A 12,609-nucleotide genomic window follows, 5' to 3' on the forward strand; every position below is an offset into this window, starting at 1 on the left:
TTCCCAGGCCATCAGCTGGGAGCTGGATGGAAAGTGGAACAGTCGGACATGAACTGGCACCTGTATTGAATTCTGGTGCTTGTAAGATGAAGATTTAACCCTTGAGCCATTGTGCTGGGCCTTAAATAAACATAACTATTAATGTAATTGGGACTACTGATGGATCAGCTGAGTGTCAAATATTTCATATGAAAATAAAGCATTCCTAGGGCCTGATCTTTTAGCCTGGAAGGCTCTAGGGAAATGTTAACAAAGCTGGCCATTGCATTGCATCTTTTCAGTTCTCATCAAAATTGACTGCTACCTGTTAACCATGCAACAGGACATGGGACTGCTGTTACCTTGAGCTCTTCATTTATTTTGACCATGATCTACTTGGTGTAGACACATTGTTGTTAAAGGAAAAAGCATGTCATGTAGGTTGCTAAAAATAAAAAGCATTTAAACTTTTAAAAAGTCCCTACAGGTGAATACAATGCCAAATTCTAGCACAGGCTGGCTCTTGTGAATATAGTAAAAAAAAAAACAAATCACATGTTTAGGAGTCTGGTTTCACCTCAAATTATTTACTCTCTGAATAGTTCATAAGCCAATGCAGGAACTTTGATAAATATTGCAAGTAATTTGTTTTCCTTCATGTTAAGAAAAGAGATTCAATTCATTAGAAAAAAAACATTTAATATAAATTATATGTTCTGTCCCAAGCTAGACAAATGCAGGATAAAAGCTATGGAATCTGCTAGTCAAAATTCTGTGTAAATTTGCCCACTAGGCGACACGGGTCAGTATCTGCAGACATCTTTGTTGTCATAGCGTGGAGGTTGGTTGTGGCCCTGAATCTGGGGGGCAGGTCTTCTCCCTCCAATGGCTCAGGAAAACCCCACACACAGCAGTCCAGCCTGCATCCCCAAATGTCACTAGCATCGTCAAGGTAGAATGCTAGGGTGGATGTGAACTCTGGGTAATCTTATTTCACGTTGACAGATTTTAAAGTACAGTGACCGTGACCTGTGTTCAAACTGATAGTACAATTTACGTTTTGGATGGCTTCAGTGAATTCCCCTTTAAACAATACACTCTTTATGTCTGTTCCGCGGCTCAGTAAGTGTCACTCTGTGGAGCAGGTCTAATGTTCAAAAGTGAATTGTGCTTGAAGAAGAAGAAGGCAGATTGGATATGAGCAGATACACGAAACCCACATGAAGCACAGCCCAACAGATCCTGAACAGCTTAACGCTTCTAATTCTGGAGGTGTGCAAACGTCTCTACATGGGCATCTGACGTGTCTGCCTCAGGATGGAATGGCTGGTCCCAATATGAGCCCTCCTGGTTCTGTTACGGACTCTGAATGTGGAGGAGAAAGGCCGTTATTTACACCAAGGCCTTGTATGGTCACCCCTTCTAATCCAACTGTCTCAAGTTCACAGGCATTTTGTGTTTGGCGTTGGCTTAGCGGTGGATCCCACGTTAGTTTTCATCATCACTTTGGCTCTGACCTTTGAAAGTAGAATGACCTAACATGGATATGTGAACTATGACTGGAGGAAACAAGTGGGAACATCCCAAAGCTCAGTTTTGGCTTCTGTTATGAACAGGAGGGAGGGGCAGAGTCTTCTTTTGTGTGGACTGCTTTGCCCTTCATCCTGAAAGACATCTTGCGTGTACTCTAGACACAGCCCTCACAGTCCCTGTGGGAAAAAAAGACAAAGGACAGCAAGAGGAAATGATCTCTTTGTAAAGCCTCTGAGGCAAGTACAGGAACGTGTTTGCAGCTTAGTAAAGTGAAAGAATAAGTTAGATATGCCTGGTGACATGGGCTCAATTTGCGGTTCTAGCACTTTCCACCCTAACTCCCTTCATTTTCCTTTTCTCTAATATGTTTGACAAAACATATCCTCATAGCCATCCACCCACCCACCTGTCGACTCAGATTTCCTTAGTGTGTAAGTGGGTAAAAAGTCTCAAAGCTCAACAGGCTCTGCGAATGGCAGTTGTTAATAGAAATGGTTATCAATGCTCAGATAGGATTCTGCAAGTGAGAGGCATCATGTATAGCATGTTCTGTGTGGTGTGTATTGGAACACGACAGGCCTTCGCGAACAGACCCATGCTTTCCTTCTCTGTCTCAGCTTTTAAGCCTCTTGCTTTCTACCTGTCCCCATTTGTTGCTGGATGGTCCTACTGATCTACAGGCATTGGTGCTTCTTGAGGTCTTGGTTCTTCTTCCAAGAGTGAGTTCCAGCCGACTTTCACAGTGTTCTCAGGATGTGTGGTCCTACACACGTCCTAGCTTCAGATAGCTGTGTGTGTGAGTGTCATGTGTGTAGATATAGGTCCCTGACCCCCACACGGGGACCTGGCTGACAGCCCCAGCCCCATGCAGTCCTGTCCCTTGCAGCCATATGAAGAATGAACTTGAGGATGAGACCTCTGTCTATGGATCTGTCTCTCTCACTGTTTCTCTGCCTCCCAGATCAATTTTTTAAAAATAATAAATAATATAATTACTTTGTGATTAAAAACATATTGGTATACTGGTAGTTTGGCTCATTTAGACTGGTAGGATTTATTGAGGTTCAAATGTGTCACATTTATTTTATAAGCAATATAAGTTTAATTGTATGTTTTCCACAAGATAGCAATGAAAAATTCTGTTCAAACACATGGTAGTGACAATGATACCTGGGAAGCCTGAAGAACTTACCATACGCCAAGGTTTACAGCAATCAAGTCCTTTAATCCTCACAACTTCAATACAGAAAGGTTCTCGGGGGCAGGTATCGTCACAGTGAGATGTGCAGGACCTGCTTCCAGGATGATGGGTTACTTCGGGGGCGGGTATCGTCACAGTGAGATGTGCAGGACCTGCTTCCAGGATGATGGGTTACTTCTAGCTTCGGTGTTACTCTGAGACAAGGAACTTCATCTTTGTTCGTCAGTTGCCCCGTCTCTCTTGACCTCTGTGACATTTTAGCTTCTCTTCAGCAAATGTTCAAAAGCGTGTCCCCCACTTTTAAACTTTCCTTTACTATCACATAGTTATATCTGTTTTTATTTTTTTTAAGATTTATTTATTTTTATTGGAAAATCAGATATACAGAGGAGAGAGGAAAAAGATCTTCCATCCACTGGTTCACTCCCCAAGTGGCCACAAGTGGCTGGAGCTGAGCTAATCCAAAATCAGGAACAAGAAGCTTTTTCCAAGCGCAGGGTCCCCACCCAGGCTCTGGGCCGTCCTCTACTGCGTTTCCAGGCCACAAGCAGGGAGCTGGACGGGAGCTGGAGCTGCCTGAACACAGACTGGAGCGCATATAGAATCTTTTTTTAACAGAAGCATTTTCATTAAGACAATTTCAAAAAGTAAGAAATGCTATTTGATGGTTTACTGCCTACATTTTAGCATCCAATAATCATGGATTACAAAGACGGGCTCTTTTATGTTCATATTAGCATTGGAGCTTAAGATACTTTAGTCCTCATATGAGTAAATTATTTCAAGTTTAATTTTCAGATTTAATTTTGTTTATAATCCTAACTGGTGCTTTTCAGTCAAAGGTGGCAGAATTAAACCCTATATGTTCTTTTTTACCTATATCTATCCTGGATTTGAATGTTCATTTCTTCTTCTTCACTGTTAGAGCCATTTAGTAGTTGATGTTATAATATGACTTTCATTGCTAGACATCACAAATCACCCTAGCTAGAAGTTAACTTAATCAAAATCCATAGAATACGAATAAAATGCCACAAGCAATTTCAATCCATTTAGAGGAATTTTTATGATTGAAGTACTGAACACAGGCAGGGGCTAACATTCTGGCACAGTGGGCTAAGTTGTGGGTTGTGACAGTGGTGTCCTGTATTGGAGAGTGAGGTCGAGTCCTGGCTGCTCCCTTGCAACCCAGCTTCCTGCTAGTGTTCTGGGAAGGCTGCAGACTACGGCCTGAGTGCTTGAAACACTGCCATCCATGTGGGAGACAGGGTGGAGCTTCTGCCAAGCCAAGGCCTGTTGTTTTGTTTTGTTTTGTTTTGTTTTGTTTTGTTTTGTTTTGCTTTGCTTTGCTTTGAAGATAACTGGGAAGTGAGCCAGTGGATGGAAAATCAGTCTCTCCCCACTCTCTCTTTCACTCTCTATGTCCTGTGTCTACCATTCTGCTTTCAAATAAATAAATGAGTGGAGAGAAAGAAAGAAAAAGAGAGAGAATGAATGAGCATGGATAAATAGTGTTCCCTGGAAGACCCGTCCTTATTTGACAGCCTCTCGTCTCTCTGACAGGCACCAGCATCTTCACAGTCTACGAGGCAGCCTCGCAGGAAGGCTGGGTGTTCCTCATGTACAGAGCCATCGACAGCTTTCCCCGCTGGCGTTCCTATTTCTACTTCATCACGCTCATCTTCTTCCTCGCTTGGCTCGTCAAGGTACTGGGGGACAGCGTCCCAGGGAGGCTTCACGTGCGGTGGTTTCTGCAGATCCTGGGCGTGCCCCTGAGTGCCCTCTGCCCTCTGCTCTCCACTGTTGGCTCCACGTGGCTTGTGCTTCCCTTTCAGAATGTGTTTATTGCTGTCATCATTGAGACCTTTGCGGAAATCAGAGTGCAGTTTCAACAAATGTGGGGTTCCAGAAGCAGCACGACTTCGACAGCGACCACACAGGTATGGAGGTGCAAGCTGGTGTCTTGGTTTGCTGGGCCATGAACACATCCAGTGCTCACGCTCAGCTCTGGAATTCAGGGTTTCTGCAGTCTGTCTCAGGGAGCCATTTAAAGATACAGATGCAGAAGTCAAAACTAACAATAATTTAATTAGACTGTTTTGGGCTAAGATCGTTTCTTTTAAACAAACAAACAAAACAAAACAAAACAAAAAAACCCATAGATGGTTTGGATGCAAAATCAAGATTGCCCACCACAATTATTGTTTGCCTTGGGGTGATTCTGACACTATAAGCTCTCACAGGGCTTGCAAATAAAATACAGCAATTTGAAATTTCTTCTTTGTAAGTCTTCATTCATGTGATCATAAGCATACATAATGTTCTTGTGTATAGGAGTAGAAATTTTTTAGAGTGAAAAATAGATTCTCTTGGAGCAAAATGATCACATTTGCAGGAAGAACTTTTAAGCCTAAATGAAAGCATGTGATTCTTGAGAAATTTCTATTTATTCTGAAGGGTTCCTTATAAGCGCCTGAGAAAGAGGAGGTGGCCTAAACTTTTCGCAAATGCATGGGAAACTTACTACCTATGGAACAATTCAGGTTCATGGTCTGTTTTTATTTTTGATTTTGGGTATTTGCTTTTGTGATAAGAGACGACGAGTTCACACAGCCTACTTTATGAAGGAGAAAAATTAAAAATTAAGACTCAAGAATAAAGTGGCTTTATACCTTACAACTATTATATTAATAAAAATTCTAGAAGAAGTTACCATAAGTTTGTTAATACTAATACAGATGTATTAAGACAAGGAATCTATGAAAGGGACAAAGTGCACATTTGACTTGGACAGTGTTCAAATTGGATTTTTAATGGCCATGTGTCCAAACGCTACTAAATGTACTAATGTTGGGGAAAAGCCTCATGATGCTGCAATAATTGGGATTTTATCTCCAGCTAATTACAAAGAAAATAGTGTTGATGTCATCCAGTTTTAACAAACAACGCTTCAAACTTTGATGAAAAAGTTGTTTATACGCTATGAATATTGTATCAGAGATGCCCCATAGAAAAGCCTTCAGGGAATCAAACACATTAAATTCTTACCTCTCATCTCTTCTAGTCATCTATGGGAAAGCATAAGGTTCAAGCCCTTAAGCAGGTGGCAACTTTTGGAAAAGCCAAGTTTTCTGTTTATAGACATGGAAACTCACATGGAACACACAACCTCCTGAATGATGATCTAACGTGTCTTTGAAACCCTACTGTGTTTACTAGGTAACTCAAGCTATAGAATCACAGCTGGAAAAGTGGCATTTGGAAACACCAGCAGTTATAATAGACAATGAAATGTGAAGCGACCTTGAGCAAACTTACACAAGATTATTTGGAAGCAAAATTGTACTTGATCAGGAGGCATAAGTTGGTAATTTAGGGGGAATCACAGAGAGAGATTTGTGAAAAACCTTCATTAAGAAAAATGCTGGGGCTAAATATCTGGTTGCCAAGCAACTGAAGCTCCTGCTGTGGACCTCTTGGTGAAACTGGGCAGGCAGCCTAGCAACCACTGACGCCCCGCCCACACCTCCAGAGCCTCTAGCTGGCGGCGCCAGATGCTTTCCTCCGTTTGGAAGGAAGGGACACTGGCTGTGGTTCTGTTTGTTACATTTGTAAACTGTAACTGACTTTTGTGACTTGGGCTTTTCCTTAAGTGGGTGACATGCTAAATTACACATGCTTCATTCTGATAAAACTCAGATAAATATGGTTATTACACGGTAAAGCACACTGCCCTTCAGACACGAATGAGGAAAATTTGCTGTTTTTGAAAGTCATTTTCACCAAAGGGGTCTACAGGGATCTCAGGCCTGTTGAAATTGCTGTCTCTAAGTCTAAAAATAGACATCTAATGAAGCTATGCGTGTGTTTACACACACACCAAAGACAATAGTTTACTAGGAACTGATTCAGTATGAACTGTTCAGAAACAGAGGAAAATCAATGATGAAAACCGTTTCTTTAGATTAACAAAGTGACATTTTCTACTCAAATGCTCCCCACCAAGTATCGCTGAGTCTCCGCTTAGCCACACTCTGCAGAATAACCCCGTCAGAGACCCGAGGGGCCCATAAGACAGCCTGTGGCAGAATACTGAAACACCGTGTGCCACGTTTCAAACCGGTCATCCTGTGTCTGCCTGCACTCGGAAGGAGCCTAAGGCCTGCATCCCTGCCTTTAAAGTGGACACATGCAGCTACTGCTAGCAACGTAGCGGTGGGTGGGATCAAAGGGCACACACTTCACTCCCATGATGTAATGATGTCCTGCATCAGGCCGCGATAGGACAAATCAAGCCACAGTCTGTAGGGTCTTGTTCCAGTGCCAGAGGTGGAGCTGTCCAGCTCTGGCTGGTGGGCACATTCCTGAACAGAGCATGTCCTGGACGAAAGCTTTTGCCCTCGTTGTTCAGGTGCTTCACCCCAGGCAGTCCTGGGGTCTTCTGACATAGACTAGCCCGTGCTAGAAATGAGCCTACTCCAACTTCACATAGAATGGAAAGAGCTGCAAGGCTACAGGCTCACGTGAAGTTGTTGTTCTGCTACCACGTAGCCTTGAATCTCTGGAAAGTTGTTATTTATTGTAAGTTTCAAAATCAGAACTAATAAAACTATTAAAATGTTTGAACCTATTGACATAGAAATATACTCACAAGATAGTAGCATCGAATAGGATTTGTTTTATATATGACAGTGGGCATGTATATGCTGTGTCACATGTGTACATGTGGGCACATTCTAACTGAAACCGTCTGAATTATTCGAGTTACATTCAGCTACAGAAAGCAAGAAGTCCAAAACCAGTGGTTCAAGTTAGATAGAATTCTGTTATCTGTTAATGTAAAATTGAAGGCGGCCATTTGGGGGTTGGTAGGGTTGGCTGTGTTCCCCCAGTCTCAGATGCCTTCCACCTTTCCGCCCCGTCTTGCTCAGCCTCCATTCACAAGCTTGCTTCAGGAGGAAGACGTCTAAAGCACCTCTGACTCGCTCCAGATTCCAGACAGTGGCAAGGAGAAATGTACGAAGTCAGAGAAAGTTACTGCCTGCATCCTGAAAGAAAGCAGAGGAGAGAGGAAAAAGAGGGGAGGGGAGCCAAGGGAAGAGGAGGGAAGTGGGAATGAGAGAAAAGAAAGTAGAAAGAATATTAACCTTTTCTGGTATTCTAATGGCACCATTACAGTTTTTACCTTGGAAGTTAAGAGGACTAGGCAGAGAAGGACAGCTGGCTGTCTGCCACATTCTCTGCAAGAATCTCATGAGTCTAGCTTCTTCAGGGAGGCTCAGCTTCTGCCTTCAAGATTGGCTGTGAGTCAGAAAGGTGTTTTATAATTCAGGGAACTAGAGAGATTGAACACGCATGCATTTCGCTTACTTTATTTCCTACAAAGTAATGACCTTGAGAGAACACTTTCACTGACAATTAAATTGACTCATTTGATTTTGGTTTACTGGAAAAAAAATGTTAACAGAGAAAATGAGTCTGCTACCCATCAAAGCAAAAATACACCCCAGGGATTCTTTATGCCCTGAGAAGAGAGTTTAGGCTGTACCAACAGAGGTTTCCAACGAGTGACTGGCAGGACTGTGTTTTGCCCTTTGTCCTTATTAAAGAAGACGCCCAGAATTTCTGACAAGGACTTTAAAAGGCATGGTAACAGGTGAGCGTTTCCGTGTTGCGTGCAGTCTTAGAAGGAGCCCCTTTGTGAGGAAGGTGCTGGTTTCCATCACCAGGGACAACTTCTGTAGTTCATGTCACAGGGAATCAGACGCCTGCAGATGGAAAACGGAAGCAACAAGTTGGCAATTGACGTGATTATCCCAAGAATCTTTGTGTAAATATGCACTTTGACTTTGTCATTTAGAAATTATGTGCATTTGCCACTTGTCTCTCAGCACTTTATTCATTTTAGGGAAAGTAGGTTTCCTTGTTTGTTTGTGTTTTTTTTATTAGATTTATTTATTTTTATTGGAAAGGCAGATCCACAGAGAGAAGGAGAGACAGAAAGATCTTCCATCCTCTGGTTCACTTCCCAAGCAGCTGCAATGGCCAGAACTGAGCCAACCTAAAGTCAGAATCCAGGAGCTTCTTCTGGGTCTGCCACACTCATGCAGGGTCCCAAGGCTTTGGGCCACCCTCAACTACTTTCCCAGGCCACAAGCAGAGAGCTGCATGAGAATTTGAGCACCCAGGATTAGAACTGGCACCCATATGGGGTCCTGACATGTGCAAGGCGAGGACTTTAGCCTCTAGATCACTGCACCGGGCCCTACATGTTTCCTCTTTACACATGACCTGCTTAGTGGGAGTTTGAAATCATGACTATAAATCTAGAAAATGGGATCTTGGCATCATTTGTTCACACTTCCGTTAACTACTTATCCCGAGTCAGACTGGCATGGAAGCATGAATGAGGACAGCAGCTGAGATGTGTATGGGTCACAAAGCAGTAACCCCAAGCAGAAGTATCAAAAGGTTTTGCCTTTACTGAGGAAAATAAGAATCCTGGGCCTCATCCTGTTCCCTTACTTTGCCTCCCTCTGCCAACACACACACACACATATACACTTCTAAGGAACTAGAAAGAAATGGCAGAATACTCATGAGATTGTCTTGCAGCTGGGTGTAATGTTGACAGATGCGTAATCGTTAAGGTGGTGGAATGTGCGGTTAGAAACTGGATGTCCAGTTCTATGGATTTCACATTTTATTTTAAGAGGCTTCTAAGAGCTCGCATTTCATCACTTACGTCTTCAAAGCCAAAGAAACCTACTTGTTCCATTTAAAACTATGTGCATAAAATATCTGTGAAGCCAATTAGTTTCACCCTAGTTAAAATAACTATATAAAAGCTGTTAAGTGATATGGCAGTCTCCTTCCAGTCTTTGCCTTTTGTCACATGCATGCCTCTTATATTTATCCTGAGAATATTTTTGTACTAACTAAATGAGGAATGTCTACTAGACAAAGAAAACATGCCACCTACAGTAAAACAAAATACACCAAACATAATGTTTCAGAATTTTAACTTTCATTTTTTTCCAAATCTGATAGTGAGTAATCGATGTAAGGGGGATAGGATTCTTTGTGTAGATTACTTGAGCAATTTTGTGCAAAGCCTAAAAGATAGGGTAAACAATCGTGATGCAAAACAATAAATTTGCTCAATGAATGCAAGTTCTTGTCATTGTTCTTGTCACTATTATTATTCACCTGAGTTTTAGAGTTAAAATGAGCATAATTGATATGACTCATGTTCCAAATATACTTTCAGGAGAAGACAAACCTTGATGGCGTAGAACTACAGAATGCAAGAGACAGAAGTTAGAGCTCCCATTGTTCCAGGTTCAATGGCTCTGACTCATCTTTCTTTTTGTCTTGAAGATGTTTCATGAAGATGCTGCTGGTGGTTGGCAGCTGGTAGCCGTGGATGTCAACAAGCCCCAGGGACGCGCCCCAGCCTGCCTCCAGGTATACTACCATGGGCGTTTTCAAAAGTGTAAATATGAATATAATTATGGAGAAAGCATCTTTTACTTTGATTCGTAGGAGTCCACAGCTCGCTAAGCTTTAGCTTGACCCTGATTCATGGCCCGAAAGTCAGAGACAGTATGACACTCCATCTCACATTTGCACATTTTTAAGGATAAGCTTTCTCAGTTTCTGATGTATCAGTGCCCACAGGTAAAAGTGTAAAAGTGTTTCAGCAGTATCAGACCAATGGGTAATTTTATTAAATTAAATCTCATAAAAACTGGTTTCCTGAGAAGGCCTGGGTTATTTGGGGTATGGCAGACATAGTCACACTTCAATCTGCTTCCTCACCAAAGCCTGGGAGGGAATATTTTGCCTTGTGTGGTCTGTTCTGTATCTGATAGCTAAGAGCAACATCACAAGAAGGTGCCTCCTTAGCAAACGCACCTGCAGCAAATGAGGCTGTGGGGTTGCAGGTGGAGTGCAGGTCTGGGCAATAGGCTCCCAGGGGAGAGGAGACTGGGCTCAGATCTTCTGTTCTGAGTGCCTCCTGATGTGGACCGCACTGCGTCTTGTCCTGTTTTGCTCCTATTTCCTGCCCACAAACATCAGTACTCAACGTGACATGACCTTAACTAGAGCAGGGGATTGACACGCCAGTCATTTCTGATTCTCTCTTCTTAGTTTTTCAGAACTTGGCTAAATGCACATTTATTCACATAGAAAGATATTCAAGATTTAAACATTTTATGGAAATACAAGAAATGTGTCTAAGTGCACAAGTAACTGAGTTTTTCCTGATCCCACTTATGACCAACAACCAAATTTAAAACAATACACGGCTAGTAGCCCAAAAGTCATTTGCCTCTTCTAACTGGAAAAAAGGAAAAAACCAAGCAGCCCACTTAGAAACAAGAACTGGTTCTTCCTCCTGGAGTATTATCTTTATCACCTATTGTTTTCAGAGACAAATTCTCTTCTTGCAAGTGGAGGTCCCACCCCATTCTAGCTTTTTCTCTGGCTTCTTGTAAGGAATGCTACAGTGAACACAGGAGTACAGCATCTGTGTGAGACCTTGCTTTCATGTGTTGGATATATAAACCCTGAAGTGAGTCTACCGGTGTAGTATGTGTTGACAGCTCTGTTCCTGACTTCTTGAAGATCCTCCCGACTGTGTTCGGTAGGGGCTGCACTGATTCACGTTCTCACTGCAGTTGCGCAAGGGCTCTTTCCTTTCCACATCTTTGCTAACGCTTCTCTTTTCTCTTTGTGATAATCGTCTGTAGCAGGTGGGAAGTGATGATAAGCACCTTTTCAAACGCCTGTTGGACATGCATTTGTCTTCTTTGGAGAGATATCTATTTAAGTTCTTTCTCCATATTTAAATCACGTTATTTGACTTTTTGTTTATTTATTTATTTATTCGTTTTGCTGTTGAATTGTATGGTTTCCTTGTGTGTTTTGACTATGCTTCCCTTTACAGGCATCTGATTTGCCATTTTTTTGATGTTCCCTAGGTTGCTTTTTCCTTTGGTTGACCATTACTATTCATTTGTATTATTTTGAAAATATGAAGCATTGTCTTGTGGGTCTTCTTCTATATTTAATAATGATGATGCTGCCGTTATACAACTGCAAGTTTGTGGGAAATAGATTGAAAATACTGTTGGTCTTGGCGTAAAGATTTTGGAATTCATGATTTTTGAAATACACAACAATTCCACTTCCATTGTCCATTTACTGAGTATCAACTATATGCTAGACATGATAGTCCTATACATGACAACGACAGCTCCTACTCTTCTGAGGCTCACAGTGGACATGGAGGGCAAAACACTTTAAGGGACCATCTGCAAGAGCAATAGAGACTTAGAAATGAGGAATGCCAGTGTGATGGGAATATATAATTTGAATTTTTCTCTTGTGAAAGACAAAGAAATCTCTTTCTTATGAAGATCTCTCATGAAGAAAGAGATTAATGATGAAGTTTGCTGTACCTTCATAGTGCAGAAATACTGGTACGTATCAGCAGCCACTGCTAAGAGAAAGTTTAGAAGTTACTTTAAATATTTTTTCAGTCTTCAGAGAAACTGGGAGAGTGTCCCAAACTAAACCCTCAATCAAATGGAGAAGACAAGATTAACATCTGTTTCTTTTGATTCCAGTGTCTTGTTGTATCCAACTGGGAAAACACTCAAGAAATCATGCATTTGTGGTAGAAATAAAATACTGGGGCTGCTCTAAGTGCCAAATCAAAATCTTTAGGACTCAGGACTCGTTGCTTTATCTATTAAAAAAGCTTACTAACAGATGCCTCAAAGTTGCAATCTGGAATTAGAAGGCAAGCCAGCTCATTTTTCACTCAGATTTGAGAATGACAAAGGAGAAGGTGTCAAATGTGGTAACAAAACTTAGTGCAAAAGCAC

General features: G+C 41.8%; 1 protein-coding gene across 1 annotated transcript in view; it reads left to right on the forward strand.

Annotated features, from left to right (window-relative positions):
- The window catches only part of NALCN (sodium leak channel, non-selective), a 287,262-nt gene that overhangs the window by 85,270 nt on the left and 189,383 nt on the right, over positions 1 to 12,609 (forward strand). The window contains exons 8-10 of the mRNA XM_040991012.1: positions 4,277 to 4,419; positions 4,549 to 4,653; positions 10,094 to 10,180. Coding sequence (XP_040846946.1) covers positions 4,277 to 4,419; positions 4,549 to 4,653; positions 10,094 to 10,180 — 335 coding nt within the window. The remainder of the gene's footprint in view (positions 1 to 4,276; positions 4,420 to 4,548; positions 4,654 to 10,093; positions 10,181 to 12,609) is intronic.

The sequence above is a fragment of the Ochotona curzoniae genome, unplaced genomic scaffold (assembly GCF_017591425.1).
Source record: "Ochotona curzoniae isolate NIBS_2020 unplaced genomic scaffold, NIBS_Ocur_1.0 contig_64, whole genome shotgun sequence".
Lineage (NCBI taxonomy): Eukaryota > Metazoa > Chordata > Mammalia > Lagomorpha > Ochotonidae > Ochotona > Ochotona curzoniae.